Source organism: Prionailurus viverrinus, chromosome B1 (genome assembly GCF_022837055.1).
Source record: "Prionailurus viverrinus isolate Anna chromosome B1, UM_Priviv_1.0, whole genome shotgun sequence".
NCBI lineage: Eukaryota > Metazoa > Chordata > Mammalia > Carnivora > Felidae > Prionailurus > Prionailurus viverrinus.
The window spans coordinates 74,209,077-74,234,930 of record NC_062564.1 but is presented as its reverse complement, the minus strand read 5'-3'; the positions used below and the strand labels follow the sequence as shown (position 1 = coordinate 74,234,930).

Sequence of the window (25,854 nt, the reverse complement as noted above, 5' to 3'; positions counted from 1 at the left end):
TTTTCTTTCTTTCTTCTTTCTTTTCTTTCTTTCTTTCTTTCTTTCTTTCTTTCTTTCTTTCTTTCTTTCTTTCTTCTTTCTAAGAAGACCTGACCTTGTTGAACAATGACACGTGGCCCAGGTATTCTGAGAAACAGGAATGCCTGGACACACAAGTTACTATTGTGCAAAACTGACAATTGCTGCGCCCTTCCCAGTAGCTGACGCTGCAGGCCCTTCACTCGCTCTGGCCAAGAAAGCTGCGAGGCTGACTGTTCAAGGAACAGTGTAGACATTTTTCATTAGATTTTTCCAACAGTATTGCTAAGTCTTTGTAATTGCCTGAAGATTATTTTGATATATTGTTGACATCGAAATTAAAAAAAAAAAACCAAAAACAAAAAACTCAGGGGCGCCTGGGTGGCTCAGTCAGTTGAGTGTCTGACTTCGGCTCAGGTCATGATCTCATGGTTCATGAGTTTGAGCCCCGCTTTGGACTCTGTGCTCACAGCCCAGAGCCTGGAGCCTGCTTGGGATTCTGTGTCTCCCTCTCTCTCTCTCTGTCCCTGCCCTGCTCTGTCTCTCTCTGTCTCAAAAATAAATAAACGTTAAAAAATAAATAAAAAACAAAATCAGTTCATAGCGTTTGAATTAAAATGTTGTCCTGGGATTTGAAGTTACATAGGGTTATTCTTTCATTTAGAGTTTCAACCAAGAAACTCCAAGAAGTTACCTTTTATATGTCTGTTTTTACCTTACGTGCCTTTCTGTAGTCTGTGTGTCATCATTTGCGTTTCTCCCCTTGTCTGGAATCCCTCCTCCACTTTTACCTGAAGGTGGCATATCCAGCCTTACAAGCCCTACTCCATGCCACCTCATCCAGAACACTTTTCCTAACCTGCTTCACACTGTTTTTTCCCTCTTACGGACTCTGCTCCACCTCGTACTATATGCAGCACTGTAGGCACATGAAAGTTAGGCAGCCTCTTATTCATCTTTGGAGGCCTGGGTCATACTGCCTTGGCTGTTGTAATATCTTAATGCAGGGAGACGGAAGAAGTTAATGGTCAGAGATACAGCATTGCTGCTTTTATAATGTGAATAAGTGTAGCTGTCCAGTTGCTTAAAAGGTTATAGACGAACTTTAAATAATAGCTAGTTCATGTCCAGAGAACTAATATCTAAAGTTGTATGGACACTTTGAGAGCTCAGAGTTGGTTTTCTAAAAATAGCCACAGTATCGAATGAACTTGCATTGTCTCCCTGTGATTGAGAAGGAAAAGTCCTTCATCCCTAGTCTGCCTGGTGGTTCCCTTAGTGTTCATGTGAATTTCTGCCTTTGCTTCCACTTCTGATATGTAGCATCTGGCCAGCTCTATTACTACTTGGAGATATCTACTACTGAATTACTTTTTCGTCCTAACTTGTCCTAGAGCTGAAAGGTAGTACAAAATACCTTTTGTATTCTGCAGACTGAAAAATCACATTTAATTATCTTAACATGTAGTAGAATCTAGGAAAATATGTTAAATCTTTATTTTTTTAAATGTTTATTATTTATTTTGAGAGAGAGGAGGGGCGGGAAGAGAGAGAGAGAGAGAGAGAGAGAGAGAGAGAGAGAGAGGATGAGAATCCTGAGTAGGCTCCTCACTGTCAGCACAGAGCCCAATGCAGGGCTCAAACCCACGAACTTTGAGACTGTGACCTGAGCAGAGATCAAGAATTGGAAGCTTAACCGATTGAGCTACCAGGCACCCTAGTATGTTAAATCTTTAAAACATAGATGAGAAGTCATACACTGCATAAAGGCGTAAGTTGGAACAGGAGTTAGGAAACGTGGACTTAATTACCAGCCTTTTTCTTTTTATTTATGCATTTATTTCTCCTTTTCTTTTACAAGTTCTTGCAAATTCAACCACTTAACTAAAGGAGTTCTTGATGGCATAGGAACTGTGGTATGATTAAATATGTAAATATAATAATATATTTTAAAATTCTTTGAAATGCAAAGGTAGTGCTCTTTTTGGGTTCCCAGACCCAATGCCAGTGTGTATGGGGGTCCCCACGTACAACACCAAGCAACTCTAGGACACCAGTAAGGTGTCCAAAAATTCAGCTCACTTCTAACACTACCTACTCAGAGATTGCACAGGTTAAAGGGTCAGCCCTAGAAGACCGCCCTTCCCACTGGATCCCCATGTCAGACACCAGTCTGTGCTCTGACAGCTACAGGTGGGTATTTCCAGTGACCTTCTCCTTAGGTTTGATTAATTTGCTAGGGCAGTTATCAGAACTCAAGGAAACACTTATGTTCACCAGTTTATTGAATGATATGGTACAGGATAAGAATCCAGAACCAGATGAAGAGATACATAAGGCAGAGTCTGGGGAAAGGGCACTGAACTTCCATGCCTACTCCAGACGCACCACTATTTCTGCATCTCTCTACATATTTACCAACCTGGGAGCCCTAGGAACCCAGTCCTTTGGGTTTTTGTGGAGGCTTCATTACACAGTAAGGATAGACTAAGTCATTGGCCATTGGCTGAATCAACCTCCAGCCCCGCCTTTCTCCCCTCCCTGAGGAGTTTGCGGGGGGGGGGGGGGGGGGGGGGGGAGGGCCGAAAATTCCAAGTATCTAATCACAAGGTTGGTTCCCCTGCAACCAGCACACCCACTGTGGTTGGGTTCCACAGTCCATTAACATGACAAAAGACACCTTTGTCCCCCTTAACACTTGGGAAATGCCAACGGTTTTGGGACCTGTCAGCCAGGAACTGTGGTCAAAGACCAAATATATATGAGGAATAAATACTGACAAATCAGAATATCGCAAATGCCTTTTGAATATAAGGTCCTGTTAGTGTCACTATAAGGAGGGGACAGATTTGAGTGGTGTCAATGTGCCACGTCCCAGCAGAGTCCTCAGCATCCATTGCATGTGGAGTTAAGAAAAGTACAGGAGTCAGAATCTCAACAAGTCTCCTGGTTGGGCAGGTAGGCCGCCACTCACCAAGAGGAGAATACAGTAGACCCTGTATCCTCTGAGGATAAATTCTAAGAGCCCCAGTGGATGCCTGAAACTGTGGGTAGCACTGAAGCTCTGTCTATACAGTTGACCCTCAAACAACATGGGGCTAGGGGCACTTACTCCGTGTGCAGAAAGTCCACATATAACTTTTGACTCCCCAGAAATTGAACTACAAAGAGCCTATTGTTGACCGGAAGCCTTACTGATAACATAAACCATCTGTTAACACATGTTGTATGTTGTATGTGTTATATATACTGTATTCTTACAGTAAAGTAAGCTAGGGGAAAAAATGTTAAGAAAATAATAAGCAAGAGAAAGTTCATTTACAGTACTGTACCATATTTATTGAAAAAAAGTCTGTGTGTAAGTGGGCCTGCACAGTTCAAACCTGTGTTGTTCAAAGGTCAACTGTGCTGTTCCCCCCTCCCCCAATCATACATACCTCTGACAAAGTTTAATTTATAAACTAGGCACAAAGGCAGATTAACAACAACAATAATAAAATAGAACAATTATAACTGTATACTATAATAAAAGTTGTATGAATGTGATCTCTCTCAGAATACCTTACTGTACTGCTCTCACCCTTCTTGTGATGATGTGAGATGATAAAATACCTACCCTAATGAGATGAAGTGAAATGACGTAGCATGAGGCTAGTAGTGACCTTCTGACTGTGTATCAGAAGAAGGATTATCTGCTTCTGGACCGTGGTCGATGGTGGGTAACTGAGACTACGGAAAGCGAAGCTGTGGATAAGGGACTACTGTGCAGTGCTGTGATCCATTGGGGAGTCTGAGCAAGACGTTGAACTCCACCATGGATTCCACTTGGATGTGCCTGTGGGCCATCTGTGGGATGGTGTCTGGTACATTTGGAAACCCGAGTCAGGAGCTCAGCAGAGGGGTCCAGGCCACAGATACATAGTCTTGAGAAATGAATCAGTCAGACCACAGAAACCAGCTCTGGCTGATTTAAGCAGGGAAAAAAAAAAAAAGGAATTTATTGAAAAGATGTTGGGCAGCTCTCAGAATCTCTAGGAAGACTTAAGAACCAGGCTGAGAAAAACAAAGAATGGAAGAGGGGACATAGCAGATAGAACCACAGCTAGAACTGTGCCATGGAAGCAGATGCCGAGGACACTACTGTCCCTGACACTTAACCCTGCTGCCTGGCTGCCGTGGTTACCCCCAGGATGATTCTCCATTTTCTTTCCTTCCCTTCCTTGTGGCATCATCTCCTGATGCCCTGCCCGCTTCAGGCAGGTGAAACTGGCCAAGTCTGGGTCATATGCCAGCATTCTAGCTATAGGCAGGTCTAGAAGAACTAGTAATTGGCCCTTTTGGAATCCAGGAGAGGTGACAGTGGGAAGTCTGTGGTTGAAGTAAGGAAACATGGATGCTGGAGAAAGAAGTGACAGATGTCCCTAGAGGAAGTGTCACCCTGTTGGTGATAGCTAAAACTAGGGGATAGGTGTGCCTGGCCAAAGTGAGACTTTAGGGAGGGCTGAGGAGACAGTAATGTGGGGGAGAAGGGCCTGACAGGGAGATGAGAGCAACAGCATGGAGGGCGGAGGAAAACTGGGCAAGATTTCCTAGAAACCAAGGAGGGGCACTTCAGGATAGTAGCCAGTGGGGAGATTGAGTAGCCTCAGCACTTGCCTTCCCAGCTTGTTCTCACTGATGACCTCAGCAAGAGCATTTGCGGTAGAGTGAGGGAGCAGGACCCCAGAGACGTGGACGGGAGGCGGTGTAGCCAGGGGCTCATTCCCGTTCAGCCACCAGCAGTGGAGTGGGCTTTGTCTGGTTGTGGAAACCCTCAAAGTGTCTGTTTCTTTGGGTGTGGACGTGGGATACTAATAGTACCCACACAGGGTTCCTTGGATTACACAGGACAGCAAAGTGCTGGGCACGGCATCTGGTATGCACATCTGGTAAGTGTTCAGTAAGTGTACTTGCTGTCGTTGCTACTTTGACCCACAGCTGAAGGGAAGGAGGGGACTTGAATCAGGTCGGAGTGACCGGAGTATGAGCATCTCCTATATATAAATGGAGGAGAAAGAGCAGGAGGGGATGCTGAGAATCCTGGAGAGGGCAGGGTGGGTGAGGGCCTGAAACCAGCCCAGGTTCCATCCAGAAAGGGGCTTTCGGGCATTAATCTTTGAGAGAAGGAACACCTCATCCCTGGGTGGTATGAGCTGGGAGAACGTCTTTGCAACTCGAGGGACGGATTGGTGTGTAGGACTTTTGTCCTGGCCTTGGGAAGGCCTGGCCATCAACATGTAGGGCTGGTTTAAAGTGCCAAATATCCCCTTATCAGTGAGGGTGCCTTTGACCACTGCTAGGATTGCTCCAAGGACTTTTCTCTTCGGCCAAATGATACCCCCCCCCCCCCCACTCGTTGGGGATTCATTAGGGAAAAATACTGGTTTCTGCCTCCATCCTTAAGTGATTATCTGCCAGTAGTTACTTTGCCAGGAAGAATGACAGTTCTAACTTCAGTAGATGTGCTTATGTCTATCATATCTGCCACGGTAAACTCTTAGAAATATTTTTTAAGTTAAAAGGAAGAGCCAAAAGCAACTTGTGGTACTAAGATTATGATGTAGAATTTCATAACCCATGTAGTTATAGAACTTACTTTATAAATCACATGGTTCGGGCCATTTCACCAAAGGCCTGCGGCTGGGTTCCCTTGGATCACTGGAGTGGTTAGAGCAGTGCCCATGCTAACCGTGCAGGCCTTGCTCTGGAGTGGCCGGTCTAACTGTGGGCAGGCTTCAGGAAGGGCTGCCTTAGGCTGGGGCTTCTTGTATCTGCGTAGGACTCGATCCCAGTTTTGCCGTATGACGGGAAGTACTAAATCCCACCGCCCCCGCACCCCCCCCCCCCCAGGTGCCTGGGAATAGCAGCTGAGTCCTGAAAATACCTGTTGTGTGTGTGTGTGTGTGTGTGTGTGTGTGTGTGTGTGTGTGTGTGTGTGTGTTTTCTCAGAGTCCAAGGGGATTAACAGTGCACAAATCTCTACCTTTGTGGACTCTGTGGGTCTTTTACAGCAGTCCCAGCACTGAGCTCTGGTGCGCACTCACATTCTCCTGACTCTAAGGAGAGCAGCCCAGTAAGTAGCTCATTAGCGTAACATGTCTTTCCTTGAATACTTCAGAGTCTAGGCTATGGTATTATTTTGCTATGGTCTCCTTTGTTACCTTCCTTGAGGCAGAAGAGGGTCTGTAGACTGTGTGGGAAGCCAGTCCTCTTGTCCTTGTACTCATCCAGTGGCTAAAGCCTGGTCATGGCCATGCTCTGGAGGTATTAGAAGAGTTTGCATGTAAAAGACAGCCAGCTGGAGGTGTTGGGGCTTTGAGAGGCAAATGGAAATCAGTGCATTTAGGAATGTGGAAAACCAGACAGTTCCATCTTCTCTGTAGGTGGCCACCATTGTTTCTCAAATCCTTGCTGGAAGGTGAAGTTATTTTTTACCTGTTCAGAAAGGACTATACCAGCCTCTTCAGGCCCTGTTCTGGAACTTTGCAGTGTCCTCCAGAGATTGGTTAAGCCTTTAGGCTCCTTTAGGGGTAAGACCCAGCGCAGAGCCACGGTGCATGAGTCTTGTTTTCATGGCATGTTGTGGTGAGCGTCTGGCTCGTGCACCATCCCAATGTCCTTGTCCTCCAGTAAGACTGTATTGCTGGCTGCCCTCCTGTCTGCTCCCTTCTGTCCTCACTGTTCAGGCTCACCTCCCTTGCCATATGCTTCACCAGTCAGAGACTCCGCCCCAACTTCCTAGTGTGTCTTCCTTGCCTGAATGGTGTTTTCCAGATGCGGCCTGTGCTTTGCTTAGCCTTTGTGTCTTCCCTGCTGCTGTTCATTTTGCGAGTGGCCTCCCTTCAGTTTCCATTTGTGGTGACTGTTCCTTGAGGCCTCTGCCCCCTCCCACCCCCCACCCTAAGCCTTTCCTGACTTTTTCAGAGCTTTCTGTCCCTCACTTTGAACTTTCTTGATCTATGAGTTTTGTTTGTTGGCATCTGAGCCTTGTCTGGCTTCCTGGATTGTAACCTTGAGGGGAGGGTCTTCCTAGAGCTGGTCACCTGCCCCGGCGCAGCTAGTCCTTACTGAATTGCCATGAGCCGTTGAAGCCTGGTCCACAGTCCTTGGGTCCTGTTGCTCCCTCCAGGGAGCTGGAGCATTGTGTTTGGAATGATGTATTTGGTTAGATAACATTTCTGAATGGCTTAAACAGTTGGTTATAGTTAATTCATTCCCTACTGAAGTCACTGGACTGAAATTTTTTAATGGGTGTGTCTGATATCAGCAAATAGATATAATTTTCCTAGGAAGAAGGAGTCGGGGCATGTGAATGCCCTTCTAAGGATCCCGGAGCCATGCAGTCTGGTCCAGCTCCTTCAGTTTGTCGAAGAGAAAACAGAAGCCTGGTGTCACATGTGAGCTCATATCATATCTGGGACCTGAACCAAGCTCTTCTAATTTCCAGAGAAATTTTCTTTTCTCTTATACCAGCCACTTTAAAAAAAAAAACAACAACAACAAAACTGTTTCTTTGTTTTATATACAAAGAAAAAAGTTAGCTGAAGTTTCCAAAAAAGAGAAGATGATAAAAGAAAAAAAGTCAGGTAATCTTAGGTGATGATATTCTTTCCAAATAATGTGTAGATTCCTCATCCACATGTCCTGCTGCTGAGGAAAGATTCAGCTCTTTGCGGCCGGGGGGTGTGTTTAGAAGGGCTAAGAGAGTGTGTGGGGTGGGGTCCATATAAACAAGAGCCCCCGCATCTCAGATTACTGTCACCTCTAGTTCTCCTCCTATGCCTCCCTCCTGTAATAGAAGAAAAATGGTTCCTCTTTTATCTTTCTCTTCTAGTAAAGGGCTTTTCCTTATAATTACCTTCCTGGGGTGTGGGGGGGGGGGAGGGTACACATTAGAAATATGTGGCATAATTTTCTAATTTGTTTTTACAAGATGTCTGAGTTTATTTTATGCCAGACAAAGCGAATTTCTAAGAGGGAAAGAGGCCAGGTGAATTGTGATGTAAAAGAAGCATGAGCAGTATTAAGGGCACACATGCGAAAAGGTTAATGCTGACTTTGAATGAAAGGAGCAAAGGGAAGGAATTTTGTCTTTTATTGCTGTAGCTCTTAAGGCTTAAGTTACTTTGATGTCATGGATTTGGAAGTGAAAACCTTGGCGTCTTTAAACACAGTATAATTTCTTAGCTACCACTGATATTTGAGAATACGTGTTGGTAGTTGACTAATTTTTGGCAGTTTGCTGCTTTTCCCCCCTAAAGTTTTTTTAAAAACTTGTGCCTTATGTATGTATGTATGTATGTATGTATGTATTTATTTATTTATTTTTGAGGTGGAGGGGAGGGACAGAGAGGAAGAGAGAATCCCATGCAGGTGCCACACTCAGCCCGATGCAGGGCTTGATCCCACAACCCTGACATCAGGACCTGAGCTGAAATAAGAGTCTTGACGCTTAACTGACTGAGCCACCCAGGCCCCCTCCCCCTAAAGTCTTTAACAAATACTTGAGGACATGTGCATGTGTGTGAATACTCTCCAGGGCAGTGTCTACATCTAAAATGGTTTTACCTACGAGTACTAACTTTTTAACCTTAGACAGTGATGTTAAATCCCCTTGTAACTTGCTCTCCTTTCCAAATTGTAAAGTCGAGTGAGCTGAAACTGACCAAAGAGAAAAATGAATCTATTCTGTGACTTTTAGGAAGAAATATTGACATGGTTTTACTTCTCCATTATGAGATTGAAATAGAGTTTTCTTCGAAGTTAGAGACAGTCTGTCTGTTTCTAGTTTTATTGCTGTAGGTTGGACCTTTCATATCTGATTTTTGTTGGGTGTGTAAAACTTCCTGATTGTGGGATTTAAAAATCTCTGTTATGATATGAGATGGTGCAGGTTTATATTTCATCTGTTCTATTCAGAGATAATTACTGCTCCCCATTTGGGACTTTTAAATCCCCAGGTCAGCTCTGACTCAGGCTTAATTGGCTTCTCCATCTGTTCTCATTACTTTTCTTGTTAGATGACAGTCTTCCTCTTAGTAACATGATCTAATATTTATTGCACTTAACTATGTGCCAGGCACGAAGCAAAGGCATTATTATCTCATTTTAACCTCAGGATAACTATATGGTAGATACTGTTGTCATCTTCATTTTAAGATAGTAAGGCTAAGACTTTTGAGAAGTTGAGTGATTGACCCATTCAGGACTGGAGAGTAGTGGCTTTGGGCCTGGCATCCCAAGTTTGTCTGCACGCTAAAGCTCAAACCCTCACTCAACCGCTAGAGTGCCTTGGTTCCTTGGGTAGGTCTGGTGAACTTGGATAGGCCCCGACTCCATACCAGCTTCATATTTCTGGCCTCGACAGATCTGCATGGGAATTCTGGCTCTGACTCTTAATAGCTATGTGATCTCAAGTGAGCTACTTAAATCCTTAAAACCTTGTCTTCGTGCAGAAGTTGGGTGTGAAATCTGATGATAAATCCACTTTTGGTACTCAGGAAGAGACTATCATTAATTGTTTTACTTATTACTTATACAGTACCCTGACTTTTCTAAGATAATTTTTGGCATGTGAAGTTGCCTGTTTTCCTTTTCTTCTGGAATGCTAAAACCTGGCCAGCTCGATCTGGAGCGGGGTGGCTGTGGTACATGTGATGTTGGCACTTCTTTGCATCCATCACCTCCTGGGGCTCTTGAAAACGTTTCTGGAGGCAACTGGGTGTGTTAGTGGCCTTTTTGTACATCGTCATGGAGTTAGTCCTGTCCTAGGAGGCCAGTAAACAACATACCTCTTATCTGTTCAAGCTCAACGCAAGTAGAAAGGTGGGAATTGGGCAGGTGGAGACTGAGATGTCACTTTGATTTAGATAGGGACAGAAAAGTGGAGGGAGGAAGGAAAGATTGCAGCCAGGATCCTTCCTATGACATGAGGATTTTGGAAGGGGTTTTCTGGTTTCTGTATTGTTTGCACCTTCAAGAAAAATGGGAGATGGGCTTGCTGAAGGTCACAAAGCTTCTTTTGGCCAGCAGCTCTGAAATTCAGATGTCCACTCCTGGGCCAATCTTGGGACCATGTTTGGTGCAGTGCTAGTTGGTGGGAGGAGGCGATGGAAAGATTGTATTTTAGAAAGCTTTCTGGAGTCTTTGAAAATAGCTATACTTGTTGCATTTAGGGGCTTCTCCAGTTCAATAGTTTTGGATTGCATGGCTTTTAAAATGTCACAAGCATTGATAGTTTTTTGGTGTATATAATATATCACACATAATACAAGTACATACACACATATTTTGTATTTTCTCTTTAAGTATGTTTATGTATATGTGTATATATATATATTTATGTTATTATGTTATACATATATTTTTATTTTACTCTGTTTTTTGGTATGTTAATTTGGTATGTGTCTTGATTCTAAAGAAAAATCATCATAACTGGTTAACAGCTGTTGAAGATGTGACCTGCCATGTGAGGTTTTATGTGATGATTGTTCTTAAAAATATGGATTTGGGGATGGTTTCAGCCTTCAGGGGCATCCCTGGCTCTGCTCCCATCCTTTCCCTGTTACAACTTTAGAGGCCAAATCTCCTTCCCTCTCCAACCCCTCATCCCCAGTCATCTTACATGTATGTCTTGATTTGGAGTTTATGAAAATAGTCGTATTATCTGAATTCATCCATAAATGAAACCTAAATGAAATGTATATTAAAAATTAACTGCTTCCTCATTTTTGTCGAATGCTTATAGAATCTGTACTTTTGATATGTTATACTAACCATAATCTAAAAGTATCTTAAATTTTTGCAAGTATAGAATTGTATTAGACTTCTAATAATTCTGTTTTTACATTTAAGATCTAGTTCAGACTCATCAATAGGGGAGTAAAATTATATCTTGTGAGAGCCCTTGGCCTAAGCGTATACTCTTAACTCAGCATTCAAGTTTCAAAATTGCAACAAAAAATAATCTGTCTTGTCTTTTCTTTTTTAGCTTCTCAGACAAACTATTTAGTGGAAAGGGCTTACATTTTCAGCCATCAGTTCTAGATTTTGGAATTCAGTAAGTATCTTTTCTTTGTAATTTTTAATAACTTGTATTATTTGCATTGTTTGCTTTCAGGATATTATATATATATGTATGTATATATATGTATGTATATATATATGTATGTATATATATGTATATATATATACTTAAAATATATTAATATATATAAAAAGTTGAATACATTTTAAGTATATTAATAATATAAGGGATGTTGATTCTGGGGCTTGTTAAAAGGAATATTTTTGTGAAAAGGAGAGTATAAGATTGTTTTAGCTACTTCTTCAGTTATTAATAAAGATACCTTATAATATTTTATAGTGATTAGAATTTGATAAGAAGTCAGTATTAACTCCTGGTTTTTCTATAGCAAATCAGGTTATTGTATAATGAAAACACTAAATATTGATGGTTTCTGAGTTCTTTTTTTTCTTTTTTTTATTTGAAAGAGAGAGCATGCACAAGCGCATGCACAAGCGCACAAGCATTGCACAAGCGCAAATGGGAAGGAGCAGAGAGAAAGAGGGAGAGAGAGAGAATGAGAAAGAGGGAGAGAGAGAGAGAATCCCAAACAGGCTCCATACTGTCATCACAGAGCCCGATGAGGGGCTCAAACTCAAAAACCATGAGATCATGACCTGAGCTGAAGTTGGACGCTTAACCCACTGAGCCACCCAGGCGCCCCTAGATTCTTTTAATTAGATTCATCTGCTTATTTTTACTGCTTGTGATGCTGTGGGATTTACAATTGCATGTACAAACATTAGTTACCACAGTTAAGACTTTGGAAAGACGTTAAGTGGAGAAGAGCACACATAAGCTGAGTGCATTGTGTTAAGAACCGTTAAGATGAAGGGAATGTGATCTGAGTGTTGGTTGTGGGGCTAATCTGGGAACTTGGAGAAATAAAGAGCATGGTGACACTGTGCAGAAGGGACTTAAGGACTCTTGTTGGCTGTGACACTTAACAAGCGTTTGAAGTTTGAAACTTAAAATGTTAAACTCCCCGGATGCAGAATATTGCAGAACTGAATAGATGCAATTTCACGTGAGTGGAGTTTCAGGTATGGAAGTAAAAGAGTGTTTTAGGTGTCAAAGCTCTGCTTATTTCAGCAGCCTGGAACATCAGTTCAGTTTTACGAAGAGCTTATTTGAGTTACAAGAGAAGTTATGTGAATGAAATAGGCGTGGTGATAGGAGAGCATCTGGGGTGAGTTAGTGGTGGTCTCCTGGTGTGCCCTCCTTTATTCATCTGGATTTCCTTCTTTCCCTTTCCTTCTGATCATCAAAAGATTAGCCCTAAGGTGAAGGAAGAATGAACTTTAAATATAAAAGTTTCTTGTTGAGCTTTTAAAGGAGATTCTGTAAAGGAAGAAGAGAGAAAAGTGTGAGGGGAGCTTGCTGATTTTACAAGATTTGAGGTGTCTGCTTTTTGGTGTTTGAGTTTTTTACACCTTTACTGTTAGGTAAAGAAACGTTCAAAGCTGAATTTATAATAAAAACTCATTGGTTGCAAATTCTGAGAGATCGCTTTTGTGAACAGTCTTTATCGTAAAAAGAAATTTTAGTGCAGGACCTACTTTTTTTATTTTTATTTTTTTATTTTTTCAACGTTTATTCATTTTTGGGACAGAGAGAGACAGAGCATGAACGGGGGAGGGGCAGAGAGAGAGGGAGACACAGAATCGGAAACAGGCTCCAGGCTCCAAGCCATCAGCCCAGAGCCCGACGCGGGGCTCGAACTCATGGACCGCGAGATCGTGACCTGGCTGAAGTCGGACGCTTAATCGACTGCGCCACCCAGGCGCCCCCAGGACCTACTTTTAAAAATATATATATTACAGATTGGTAGATGTAATAAGATGGATATAGTAAGTACAATTAGATCAGGATAACAACTCCAGTTCATAGTATGTTGGCTATCTATAATATGTTTACTCTTTGGTAAGATAAAAATCCTGTGATCAATGCACATGAATGTATAGATGTATTAGCAACATATGTTAATTAGCTATATGCATCAGTTTCTGGTCCCCATAACTGGAAGCAGGTTGAAAAACAAATGTTTAAAATCTTTATACATTAAAAAAAATTTTTTTTGAGTTTACTTTGAGAGAGACAGAGCGAGTGGGGGAGGGGCAGAGAGAAAGGGGGAGAGAGAGAATCCCAAGCAGGTTCTGCTGTCAGCGCAGAGCCCGATGTGTGGCTCGAACTCACGAACTGCAAGATCATGACCTGAGCTGAAACCAAGAGTCAGATACTTAATCAAATGAGCCACCCAGGCACCCCCAAAAAGGTTACTACATTTTAGACTTGAATCATCTTTGGATGATACAGTTTTGTGTATGTAGTACTTTATATAAAGTTCTCAAAGTACAATCATGTCTCTTGTCAGTTGAGTTTTATATCAATCCTAGAAGGATAGTGGACTAGTGGAGGTAGGTATAATCTGAGAGAGTGACACACACACATACAGAGAGGCACGTGCGTGTGTGTCTGTGTGAGATTTTCAAATATCTCTATATTTGAGCATGGACTACAGATGCTTATGTATTTCTTGCTAAGAAGTAATGTATTTTGCCCAAGGGCATTTTGCTAGAAGTAACAGAATAAATCTTAGAATTGTCTTCTCATTTCTAAGTCAGCACATACCATGCTATTTTTTTTAATAAGCGAGATCTAGGATATGATTAAGGGAATAAATTATTTTTGCTGAAGTTTTAAAAAAGTCTCAATAACAAACGTAGTCAATTAGAACACTTCTAAAATTAGTCAAGTTTTACCTTACTTTTAACAAATGGTCTAATTTATAGGCATTAGATTCAAACCCAAGTGTTCTCCTTCTGATTTCTTCACTGCCCTTGTTCAGCTTTTGCTATTGTTTATTTTGAAGTTGACCTTAGGCAAACCCCATCCCTTTTTCATAGCTTTGGTTTTCCTCTGGGATGCAGAACCAGGGGAGTGTTATCCAGCTGCCTCCTGGCAGCTGCCTTCTGCCTACAATCCACTTTGTAGGATTTGTTGTTAAGGGTTAATATCCCACTGGTCCTGAGATTAAAAGTACTAATCATTCCTAAAAGATTTTAATCATTCTTTTGTAGTATTAAATTAAAGAGTACCTTCCAGTTGTCACTAGTGAAGGAAATTCTTATCCTCATAACGCTTTTAAAAATAGAATTAAAAAACATAGTATAAAAATAGCCCAATGGTAACCAGGTCTGGGTCAGGTCTGGTGAGGTTTCTGGGGGAACACAGTCACTGGGCTCCCTAGAGTTGCAGTTTTGCAGTACAATTTTTTAATGTGTTTTCGTCTGGGAAACATTTGTATTTTTTTGAACTAAAAATCTTATATTCCAGTGATATGAATGGGAGATAAAGCTTTGAGGACAAGTATTAATAGCTTTGCTGATTGAATCGTATTATTTACCTATAACCTAAAACCATGGAAGTCTTTATTTTTTTAATTTAATGGAAGGAAAAGACAAATGTGAGCCCCATCCTCCCCAAGCAGGACTCCCTGAGGTGACCTTTTGTGCTCATGGTAGTCTAAAATATTTTTAGTTGTATTAGCTACAAACACTAAAAAAATATCAAGGTTTTGATCACACTGATGTATATTTTATTTATCACTGAGTGTAAAGAACCCGTTTTTGAAAATAACACATTGGCTGTATTAAACCTTCAGTTAAGACTTGTGATTAAAAGTAGTGGGGGCGTTGGCGCTTGGCTTGGCTGACTCAGTCTGTAGAGCATGCGACTCTTGATCTTGGGGTCGTGAGTTCAAGCCCCATGTTGGGTGTAGAGACTACTTAAAAATAAAATCTTGAAAAAAAAGTAGGAGGAAAGCTGGAAGAAGAATGTGAGAGATTTGATGGCGGTCGTATAATAGTTTGGAAATCCCACTGTTACACGTAAGACAGACAGCACGCACTTAATTTTCCTTAAAACACACAATTCTTAGTGTCAGAGAAGTCAGAATAAAATCAGAGAAACGCAAGCGTAAGGTAGATGAATTTTTGCTGAGCTTAAAATATAGTTTTATTTCTAGGCCATATTTAGGAGAGCAGTATATTTGGGTCTCTGCTACTGAGGGCATTAAAACTGGAGAAATGGCTTCAGTGAAACTTTCACTGGCTCTCTGTTTTTGACAATGTGAGTTAAGTGGAATGAATTTGGTATTGGGCAGTAGGAATCGGAGGTAAATGATTCCAGGGAACATGGCAGGTAGGTTGGCCAGAGAGTGCTCTCTGTTCCCTTGCAGTTCCTTTGCTAGTCTTGTGGATAGAAAGCAGAGGAAAGAAAGAATTAACATGGGCGTCCTTCTCAGGGTGTTTGCTGGAAAGCAGACATTCTTACCTTAGTGCACAAGCATTTTTGAGCCGTGTGTAAAACTTTTGTGTGTGCCCGTTTGTGGAGGGAGGAGCCAAAGCTTTCATCAGGGTTTTCTACAAGACTCATGATTTGAATGGATAAGAGCAAGTGCTAGAAAGTGCTGCTGAGTTTTCATTTTTCTCAGAAGAATGGTCTTTAGCAACAATTAAGTTTTCCTTTCATAAGGCTTGATAAAGTCCCTTTGTGAGTTGAAATCCATTCCCCTGGAAAGCCTCTTTAAACTTATTACTCAGAGAAGAAACCCTAAAAAAACTGGGTTTTTCTGAGTACAGTTTCTTACCTAAACGTATTTTCATTTGAGTCAGAGCGAGTACCTATTTCCTACTCTGAGTATTTGCAAGCATTTAATGGCCCATGTGTGTTGAATTCTTCTAACACAAAAGTCAGTGAGGCGTTACCATTGGTTGGCATTAAGTGTGTCTTGTAAAAGAAAGGATTCTTTAAAAAGTTTTTGTGGATTGAATGTTTTAGTAATAACAGGATTTAATAATTGTTGCTTTTAACTTTAACGAACATCAACAGCTTTCTGGGATTAAAGTATATATACAATGTGTGTGGGTGGAGGGATGGGTGGATGGATAGCTATATTTAGAACCACATAATCCATTGGTTTTTTTTTCTCCTTGTTCCCCTCCTAGGTTCCTGGGTCACCCTGCAGCAAAGATTCTCTATGCTTACAACCCTAGTAGGGATAGTGAGGTCGTGGTGAATTCAGTGTTTACAGCTGCTAGACATTTTCATGTGCCTCCTGTTCATTGCAGGGTAAGTGTTGATGTACTCTTGGAAACTATGCTGTGGCAGGCTGCCAGATTTTCTTGCTTTCTTTGGCCTGAAGTTTTTACTTTCTGCTCCCTGTCTCCCCCTTTTCTGCTACCCAAACTCTTCCCTTCTGTGTGTTTGCTTTAGCATTTATTTTTTCAGTTGTTCATAATTTTGGTGGCTCTTGGTATCTACATGGAAAAAAAACATGGAAAAAAAAGTTTAGAGTCTAAACAAAGTATAATGTTTGTGTATTTAATGGGACTTTTTCATGGTTAAAGAAATATAGTATTGGGGCGCCTGGGTGGCGCAGTCGGTTAAGCGTCTGACTTCAGCCAGGTCACGATCTCGCGGTCCGTGAGTTCGAGCCCCGCGTCGGGCTCTGGGCTGATGGCTCAGAGCCTGGAGCCTGTTTCCGATTCTGTGTCTCCCTCTCTCTCTCTGCCCCTCCCCCGTTCATGCTCTGTCTCTCTCTGTCCCCAAAAAATAAAATAAACATTGAAAAAAAAAATTAAAAAAAAAAAAAGAAATATAGTATTATGTGTCTTGAAATGACTACAAATGCTGAAGCATTTAGTAATTAATACAAGTTTTATAGTCATGGTCTCTTTGCCTGGCACACTGACTAGAATTGGACTCCTTTCTAAGTGTAGGAGTAGGAGGCAGTGAATGGCTCCTTATAAAGTTAATTCGCACCGTAACAGAGAGCTCCAGACCCTGGTGTTCTAGTAGTGTAGATTTCAGTGGTCTTTGAAGATCCCAGTCACTGGTGGGTTTTATTTATTTGTTTATTTAGTGTACTGATGTCTACCTGGTATACTTTTTTTCTTTTAAATATAAGACCAAGGAAATGGTGTAAGAGGAAGTCCACTATTCTGTTTATGATTGCCCAGATAAATGCAGCTTCCGATTTTTATTAGGTATTGCCAGGTTTGCACATTGGTGGCTCCTTCTACTTAAGTAAGGTTAGAACTGTGTTCGATAAAGGCCGTTGAACACACGTGGGTGCAGAAGAGGAGGGAAAAGGAAGGATGTGAGGGCACAGGGTTCCCAGTCCAAAGTGAAAGCACTCGGCAGCTGCCTTGCTGTAAGTCTGTGGTATGTCCTTCGATACCTTCTTAGATTGTTGGATTTTGTTGCATTTGGGGGATTCCTAAGGATTCATGATACTTCTGAATCAAGGGTACAGATATGCAGACATCTGTTAACAGAAATTGTCAAAAAGAAAGTCTCTGAAAGACATCTTTTAAAGAGGGCCATTCCCAATGGCTAATTTGGTACCTTTCTTTCAGGTAATTCCAGCAATGGGGAAAACGTCCTTCAGAATTATTTTCTTACCTACCGAAGAAGGAAGCATTGAAAGTTCTTTATTTATTAATACCTCCTCGTATGGAGTCCTTCCCTATCGTGTAAGTAAGTTTTTCCCTCTTGTCCCATGATTTTGTTGTTGATTTAACAAAGGGGTTTGGATGTTTTGTAAAAGACTTTTGGAAATGTTGCCACCTGGCTTATGTTATTAGAATATAAGATCGTTAGTGATGTTACACTCACCAGCTTTCACCCTTCTTCTGCATCCCATGCCACACACATGGGACTGTCTTCGGCTCAGAGTACAGAGCTGTAACTCTCACCATGAATCTCTGAAGGACATTGGAACAAAACACAGAAGTCTACCGTATTCTGTTTCTGTTATAAAATAGAGTGTACTTTCAGAACTCTCTGCCCTCACCTCATGAGCAGTCCAGAGGGAGGAGCTATAAAGGCAGTCTCTACTGATTTTGCCTTCGTCCCTTCTAGGCTCGGGAATATTTCTGATCAGGGGACAAGGATTGCATGTTTGGGGGCCAGTTCTCAGGGAGCTTACTATTGATATCAAGGCACCAGGGATGGAGAGTGAAGAATCTTTTTGTCGTTGTTCACAAAAGTAGTTAGGAATCTTTATCTTAAGTGGTATCTGTGACTTATTTAATACGACGTAGCATCAAGCCAAGATCTGTCATTTTCATTATTATTTATTATTGGATTCCATTTAACACTTGTTTCCCTAATGGAAAAATTGTCTATATCTGAAAAGCTTTGCTACAGTGAGGAACATTGAGCTTAAATGTAGCAACTTTTGTTACTTTCTTTTGTAGACGGAGATAAATATAGTAACTGGATTAATACAGTCTTTAAATTTTATTTTTTAATGTTTATTTATTTTTGAGACAGAGCATGAACGGGGGAGGGTCAGAGAGAGAGGGAGACAAAGAATCTGAAGCAGGCCCCAGGCTCTGAGCTGTCAGCACAGAGCCTGATGCGGGGCTTGAACTCACGGACCGTGAGATCATGACCTGAGCCGAAGTCGGACACTTAACCGACTGAGCCACCCAGGCGCCCCAAGGATTAATACAGTCTTTAAGCAATTAATTAATTAATTGATTAATTTATTTATTTTTGAGAGAGAGCGCGCGCACAAGCAGGGGAGGGGTGGAGAGAGGGAGACACAGAGTCTGAAGCAGGCGTCAGGCTCTGAGCTGTCAGCACAGAGCCCAATGCAGGGCTTGAACTCACGAACCGTGAGATCATGACCTGTGCTGAAGTCGGGTGCTTAACCAACTGAGCCACCTGGGTGCCCCTGGATTAATACCGTGTTAAAGGTCAAGGTGGTGAATACAGATTGCCTTTGGAAAGGTATTTAAACATTACAGCAAATATGTTTCAAAACAAATAGAGGAGGAATTAACTTCTTTTTTTTCTGAAGGTTTCTGGAATTGGCACTCGAAGAATCTCTACAGAAGGGTCTGCAAAACAGCTACCAAATGCTTATTTTCTGCTCCCACAGGTTCAGAGCATTCAGCTTTCACAAACCCAGGTAATTTTAATGGTGGATTTATTTTGAATTCTAGCAAACGCCAAACTTTGTAGTCTTCTAAAGTTATGTATCTTTTACAGCCCTTTTTATATAGGATTGCTAGAGATGTTAAACTCACCAGCTTTTAGAATTGGGATTTTACTATTTTCCGCTTTTTGAAAAAATCCTGATGTTGTGTCAGTGGAATCCATGTTCTTCTTTTGAAAGGCTGTATAGTCCATAGTGTTGCTTTGTCATAGTTGGCTTTATCTTGTTTTTGATCACTTGAAGTGTTTCCAGTTTTTCGTTATTACTACCATTAGTCCATGTACATGTTTTATAAGTTTTTTTATTTCCTTTTTGGATTACCCGTCTCCTCAGGATATATTTTGTAAAGAGAGTGTCTGTAGTTCAAGACCATGAACCATTTTATAGAGCTTGTTAAATATTGCCAGGTTGCTTTTCAAGAAGACAGACTGCTATGGTCACTAGTAATGATATTTTTTCAGGAATGTCTTACTATCTTCCCCTCTCCCTAGTCCTAGCCTTTCTTGAGTGTGACTCAGTGGAAAGAAATGTTTTTGATGTTTTAGAGTGTATATCCAGATGACCCTTGAGCAGTGCAGAGGCTATGAGTATCAACCCTCAATGCAGTTCAAAATCTGTGTATAACTTTTGACTCCCCAGAAACTTGACTGCTGGCAGCCTGCTGTTAACCGGAAGCCCTACAGATAACATAAATAGTTGATTAACACGTATTCTGTGTTGTATGTATTATATACTGTATTCTTATAATAAAGTAAGCTAGGAAAAATGTTACTAAGAAAATCATAAGGAAGAGAAATACATTTACAGTACTGTTCTCTATTTATTGAAGAAATTTGCATATCAGTGGACCTGCACAGTTCAACCCATGGTATTCAAGGGTCGGCTGTAATGATACCTTAACGTTGTTTTAATATGCATTTCATTTATAGTGTATAAGTTTGACCACTTTTCCCCTTTGACTTATTTCCTTGTAACTATGGCTAACTTTTGAAATTGAGAAAATTCCTTTTATATATATATATATGTTTGTTTTTTTGAGAGAGAGAGAGAGAGAGAAAGAGAGAGAGAGAGAGAGAGAGAGACAGAGCATGAGCAGGGGAAGGGCAGAGAGAGAGGGAGACACAGAATCCGAAGCCGGCTCTAGGCTCTGAGCTGTCAGCACAGAGCCCAACGTGGGGCTCAAACTCATGAACCATGAGATAGTGACCTGAGCCGAAGTCAGACGCTTAACCCACTGAGCCACCCAGGCGCTCCAAGAAAAGTCTTGAACCAGTGTATCACCTTACTGACCCTTTCTTTCTGATTAGTGAATAAAGAATATTGCTTAGAACTTTGTGTCAGTCCCAGTAGTGCCTGGGGCTTTCCTTCATTCAGTAGTCTTCCTCTGCTGTGGGCAGGCACTGGTTTAGTATTTCCATCTTCCTGGAGCTTACATTCCAGTGAGAAGACAAATAAAACTAATTTACCTGTAATGTAATGTCTGGGAGATTTGTCATCACTTAGATAATTCTTGGGAATTTTTGGTATTATTTTTACTTTGATAAAACTGAATAGCCCTTCCTCCCAGGATTTTAAGGAAGATTTCTTTTAGTTTGTACATTTGGATTTGGTTTAAATCCTAAGACCAATGGGGATGTATTGAACTTTTTTTTTTAAGTTTATTTCTTTTCAGAGAGAGAGAGCAAACAGGGGAAGGCAGAGAGAAAGAGAGAGAGAGAGAGAATATCTCAAGCAGGCAGTGCAGAGCCCGATGTGGGGCTTGAACTCTTGCATGGTGAGATCATGACCTGAGCCGAAAACGAGTCTGACTGTAACCAACTGAGCCACTCAAGTGCCCTTGTATTGAACGGTTTCTAGCATAAAAATGATCTGAACTGACTTGCATTTTTGTAAGGGGTTGAAAGGGCTGGGGTAAGTGTAACTTGCATATGCTGATAGCATGGGTTTTTCCTGCTGAATGTTTTTAGCCTTATCTCGGCTGTCCTTCAGCAAAGGGGGTGGCTGAGAATGGCCAGGTTTCTCTGGTTACTGAGACTGGAAGCTTTGAATGCCAGATGCTGTATTAGTGGTGATAAAAGTAGTGAAACAGAGACAGGTGTTCAGATATCTTAGTAGGGGTTAATTTAAGGATACAGAGAATTAAGGGAAAGAGGCAATGACCATGCAGGCCTCTCTACGAAGCCTGTGAGAGACCTTGCTATGAGGAGAGCTTGCACGTTATATGCATTGTACCTGGCAGATCTTATCTGCTGACCGTGATGCCTGCTGCCTGTTTTCCTGCATCCAGGCTGTCATCATCTCTTTCCCAGTCTACTCCAGTGGCCCCTTAACAGATCTGCCAGCATCTAGTCTGGCCCTTTCAAAAGTCTCTTTTCCTAAAATGCAAGTTGGACCACACTAGTCATCTGCTTAACACCTTTCAGTGTATTCCTGCAGGTCTCAGGATTTAAAACCAGGTTCTTAGTGTGGCTCTAAGGCCTTGCATGGTCTGGCTGCTGTTTCTCTACCGTCATGTGGTCTTCCTCTGCTTGCTTCCTCTGCTTGCTCACCCATGCCGTTTTCACTCCTCCACACGTCCTTTGTGCCTGCAGTTTCCTCAGATTCCCCCGCCCCAACTGTCCTCTGGAGTAGCCCTGATTTCATCCTTTCTGTTTCAGCTCAAGCTCCACTTCTTCAGAGAGTCTTGCCATCTCTCCCCATCCTAGTTCAGGTCCCTGGATGGACTGTCGTAGAACTGTGTTCTTCCCACTTAGAACGCTTATCCCCATTGCTCGGCCACCCTTTCCTTCCCTCCGTGAAATTGCAGCCCCGTGGAAGCAGAGACTGTCTGCTGTTGCTCTCCACAGGGTCCCCTACACCTAGCCCAGGGCCTCCGGCAGAGGCGCTCAGTGAACACTGGTCAGATGAAGTTCCGGCTGGAGGGACGTCTGTAGCTCTCCCCATGGGAGCAGTTTCAGGGGTTCTTTGTTCTGTTTTTTTTTTTTTTTTGCATTTTAATTTATTTTTTAACAGCTTTATTGAGCTATAACTCACATACCACAGACTTGATCCATTCGGCAGTTTTTAGTATATTCAAGAATTGTGCAGCCACCCCCGTAGTCTAATTTTAGAACATTTCCACGGCCGCAGTTCCTGGCAACCACCCCTAAGTTTTCTGTCTCTATAGATTTGTCTCTTCTGGATGTTTCATATAAATGAAATGTGTGATCTTTCATGATTGGCTTCTTTCACTTAATGTTTTTAAGCTTCATTCATGTCATAGCGCATATCAGTCTTTTATTCTTTTTATTACCCTATACTAGTGAACCATTGTATGGACATACCATACTTTGTTTCATCATTTACCAATTGGCAGGAATTTGATTTGTTTCCACTTTTTGGCTATTATCGAAACTGTTGCAGTGAACATTTTTGTACAAGTTCATGTGGACATATGTTTACTGTTCTCTTGGGTGTGTACATAGGAGTGGACTTTTGTGGTCATATGGTAATTATATGTTTAACATTTTGAGTAACTGTCAAAAAATGGTTGTATCATTTTACAGTCTCACCAGCAATATATGAGGATTCCAGTTTTTCTACAGCTTTACCAAAACTTATTTTATGTTTTTTGGTTTTTTAAGAACATCCTAGTGGATGCGAAGTGATAGCTTAGGTGTTTGGTTTGCATTTTCCTGATGACTAATGATGTTGAGCATCTTTTCAATGTGCTTATTGGTCACTTGTATATCTTTTTTGGAGAGATGTCTATTCAAGTCTTTTGCCCACCTTAAAATTGGATTGTTTGTTTTGTCCTTGTTGAGATGTAAATGTTCTTTATATATTCTGATACTAGGCCTTTATCAAGTACATGATTTGCAAATACTTCTCTCATTCTGTGTTGGTTTTTTCATTTTCTTGATGGTGTTGTTTAAAGTACAGAAGTGTTCGGTTTTGATGAACTTCAGTTTTGCCTGTTTTTCCCTTTGTAACTTATGCTTTTAGTGTCCTATCTAAAAAGGTCCACAGTTACCAAGATTTACCTCTTTGTTTTCTTCAAAGAGTTTTATAGTTTATCTCTTACATTTAGGTCTATGATGCATTTTGACATTTTAGTGTATAGTGTGAGCTGGGGATCCTAATTCATTCTTCTGTGTGTGGGTATCTAGTAGTCCCATTTTTTAAAGATGTTCATTTAGTTATTTTGAGAGACAGAGAAAGCAGGGAGGGGCAGAGAGAGAGGGAGAGAGAATCCCACGCAGGCTTTGCACTGTCAGCACAGAGCCCAGTGCGGAGCTCAAACTCCCAAACCACGAGATCATGACCTGAGCCAAAACTGAGAGTCAGATACTTAACCAACTGAACCACCCAGGCGCCCCTGACTATAATATTTTTGCATTTAAACTTCATACATATATGTGTTTGTGTTGTGTTTAAGTGGCCATAATTGCCAGCTATGCTTTCTCAGAAAGAAATGTCTTCATTTTGCTCTTCTGTTTTTCCTTCTTTCTGTTTTTTGGTCAAGAACCCATCATCTGAGGTGAGTGTTGAGTTCAGCTTCCCTCAAAACGGGATAGAGGGTTTGGGAGGTACTCTGGTTCAGTTGGGAGCTGGAAGGTGGGTCTGCTAGAACGCTAGAGAGTGAGAAGGTTTGGGCAGAAATTAAGATATTGTCAGCTTTGCTTTCACTTGCTTCCTTAGCTCCATCTCATGGGATAAACAAGGGTGCCAATAATCATTGTTATGTTATCTCATTTTTTTTTGCACTTTGGGCTCATTTTGGTCCGTTTTATTTGTGTCTTTACCCATTGGTATCTGACTTTTGCGTTTTTCCCGCTCAGTTGAATCGGATTGAATGGCTCCCTTTCTTCTGCTGGAAACCAGAGTGTGTGTGTGATTTCTTTTCTATCTAGATTTTTGGTGATGTGTTGTAACAGCCACTAGGTTCAGTGGGGAGGAGGGTATACCTTTCGCCTCTCTGCTGCCCATGTGTGTCTGCTTTTTTCTTTTTCAACCTTTTCATCTGGCCCTTCTTTTTCATTTGTTTGGCCCTTTATGAAGCGAGGGCTCCTAGCAGATGAGAGGTCACTGTTGCAGTGGGTCTGAGTAAAAGTCTGAGGTTCCTCTGCTTTTGTTGTAGTCTTGTCATTATTTGACCCCCGGGTTATTGTCCCAGTCATTCTCTGCTCCATGTGTCACACTGCTGCTCTCATGTCCTCCCAGACAAAGCTGTTCAGTGCTTCCCTGGTCTCTGTACTAGCTGGGCCCCTGTTGGTTTCAGCATAAAGCCCGAGCCCCGGAGCTTGGCATATGAGGCCCTCGACACCTGCTCCAGCCTCCTCTCCAGCCTCAGACGTCCTGCCCTTCTCTTCTCCACTCCGGCCTCCAAAACCGCTCGCTGTTGAAACGGGCCATCCCTTTTTACATACTGCCTTTCCTTCATAGGCTTTCACCCCCTTCTAACCCTCATTGTCCTTCTCGCTCCCTCCTCTGAGACCTGGTTCAGGTGTCAGCTCCTCCGCAGCCTCCCCTGGGCCCTGGGCAAGTCTGTGTTCCAGTCCCCCTGGCATGTGGTTCAGACCCCTGCTTGAACGTTTGGTGTCATCCTGTGTCGTCCTCCATGAGGCTCTCTTCCATGGGCCTGTTTCTTTTTCATTTTTATAATCTCAACATCAGCTTAGTGTTTAGTACATTGAGGCTCCCACAGTTTTTAATAAATAGGTGAGTCAGTGGGCATCTGAGTCGAGATCCCCAAATAGCGTATCTACCTGTCGTAACATGTAAGATTTGCATAACTTCCCCTTTTCACCACATCAGCCACTTTGACCTTCACCAGATTTACTGCTAGGGCAGGTGGTAATATCCTTATTTTAGAAACTGTAGGATGGACGTAGAGTTTAAGTTACCTGGTGGAGGCCGAGAGCCGAGCTGGGATGGGCAGTGCCAGCGCGCTCTGCCGAGGGATTTGCGCCACGTATAGTTCAGTGTCGCGATGACTTCCACATCTGTGGACTTAGTAACTCACGTTCCATGAGAGATAAATGTCAAATAAAATGTGGGGTTTGGCTACATTTTTATAATGGCAGAAGAACAATGGAGACAGCTTAAAGGCTCGACAGTAGAAAGAGGATTTGATGAATGTGATTATATCAACATGTAGACTGTTAAGTAGTTCTTCCAAGTTATAATTCTGATGCTTTGTCTGACAAGGGAATAGTAGAATATAAGCTAGGTTATACTTGGTGAGTGTAACTATAAAATACATGGTGGGATAGAATACATAAATACAGTTGTGCTAGGCTTGTGAAAAAGTGAGAGTTTTTACCTTTTAATGTTTTTTTACAGTGCTATTTTGGTTCCAGACTGTTGAGATTTGAGGAGTGTTTCAGTGGTTTATTTATAAGGGCAAAACAGTGTTAGAAATTGGCATCATCTCAGGATCTGGCATAGAGGTTCACTATCACGATAGGCTCGTCTCAGAGATTTACAGGAACTTAGTTATTGGTATTAGAATCATTGTAAAATAATGTTTATTGTTAAAGATAAAATGATAAGGCAGTGTGGGAAACCCAGATAAGCTTTGAAGTTAGAGGAAAACACATGACACACAGTCCCACCAAATAAAAGTGTGTGTGTGTGTCCTAACATGATACCATATTATCACATTATCTAAAAGTGAGATTGTGATTATACAAAAATTATTATGTAATCAGAACATAACATGGGAAACCAGAGAAGTGAA

General features: G+C 41.7%; 1 protein-coding gene across 3 annotated transcripts in view; it reads left to right on the top strand.

Annotated features, from left to right (window-relative positions):
- The window catches only part of TMEM131L (transmembrane 131 like), a 169,796-nt gene that overhangs the window by 68,159 nt on the left and 75,783 nt on the right, over positions 1-25,854 (top strand). For all 3 annotated transcript variants that reach the window (XM_047855382.1, XM_047855381.1, XM_047855380.1), the window contains exons 4-7: positions 11,048-11,116; positions 16,132-16,255; positions 17,545-17,661; positions 18,996-19,106. In XM_047855382.1, the coding sequence (XP_047711338.1) occupies positions 11,048-11,116; positions 16,132-16,255; positions 17,545-17,661; positions 18,996-19,106 (421 nt within the window). The remainder of the gene's footprint in view (positions 1-11,047; positions 11,117-16,131; positions 16,256-17,544; positions 17,662-18,995; positions 19,107-25,854) is intronic.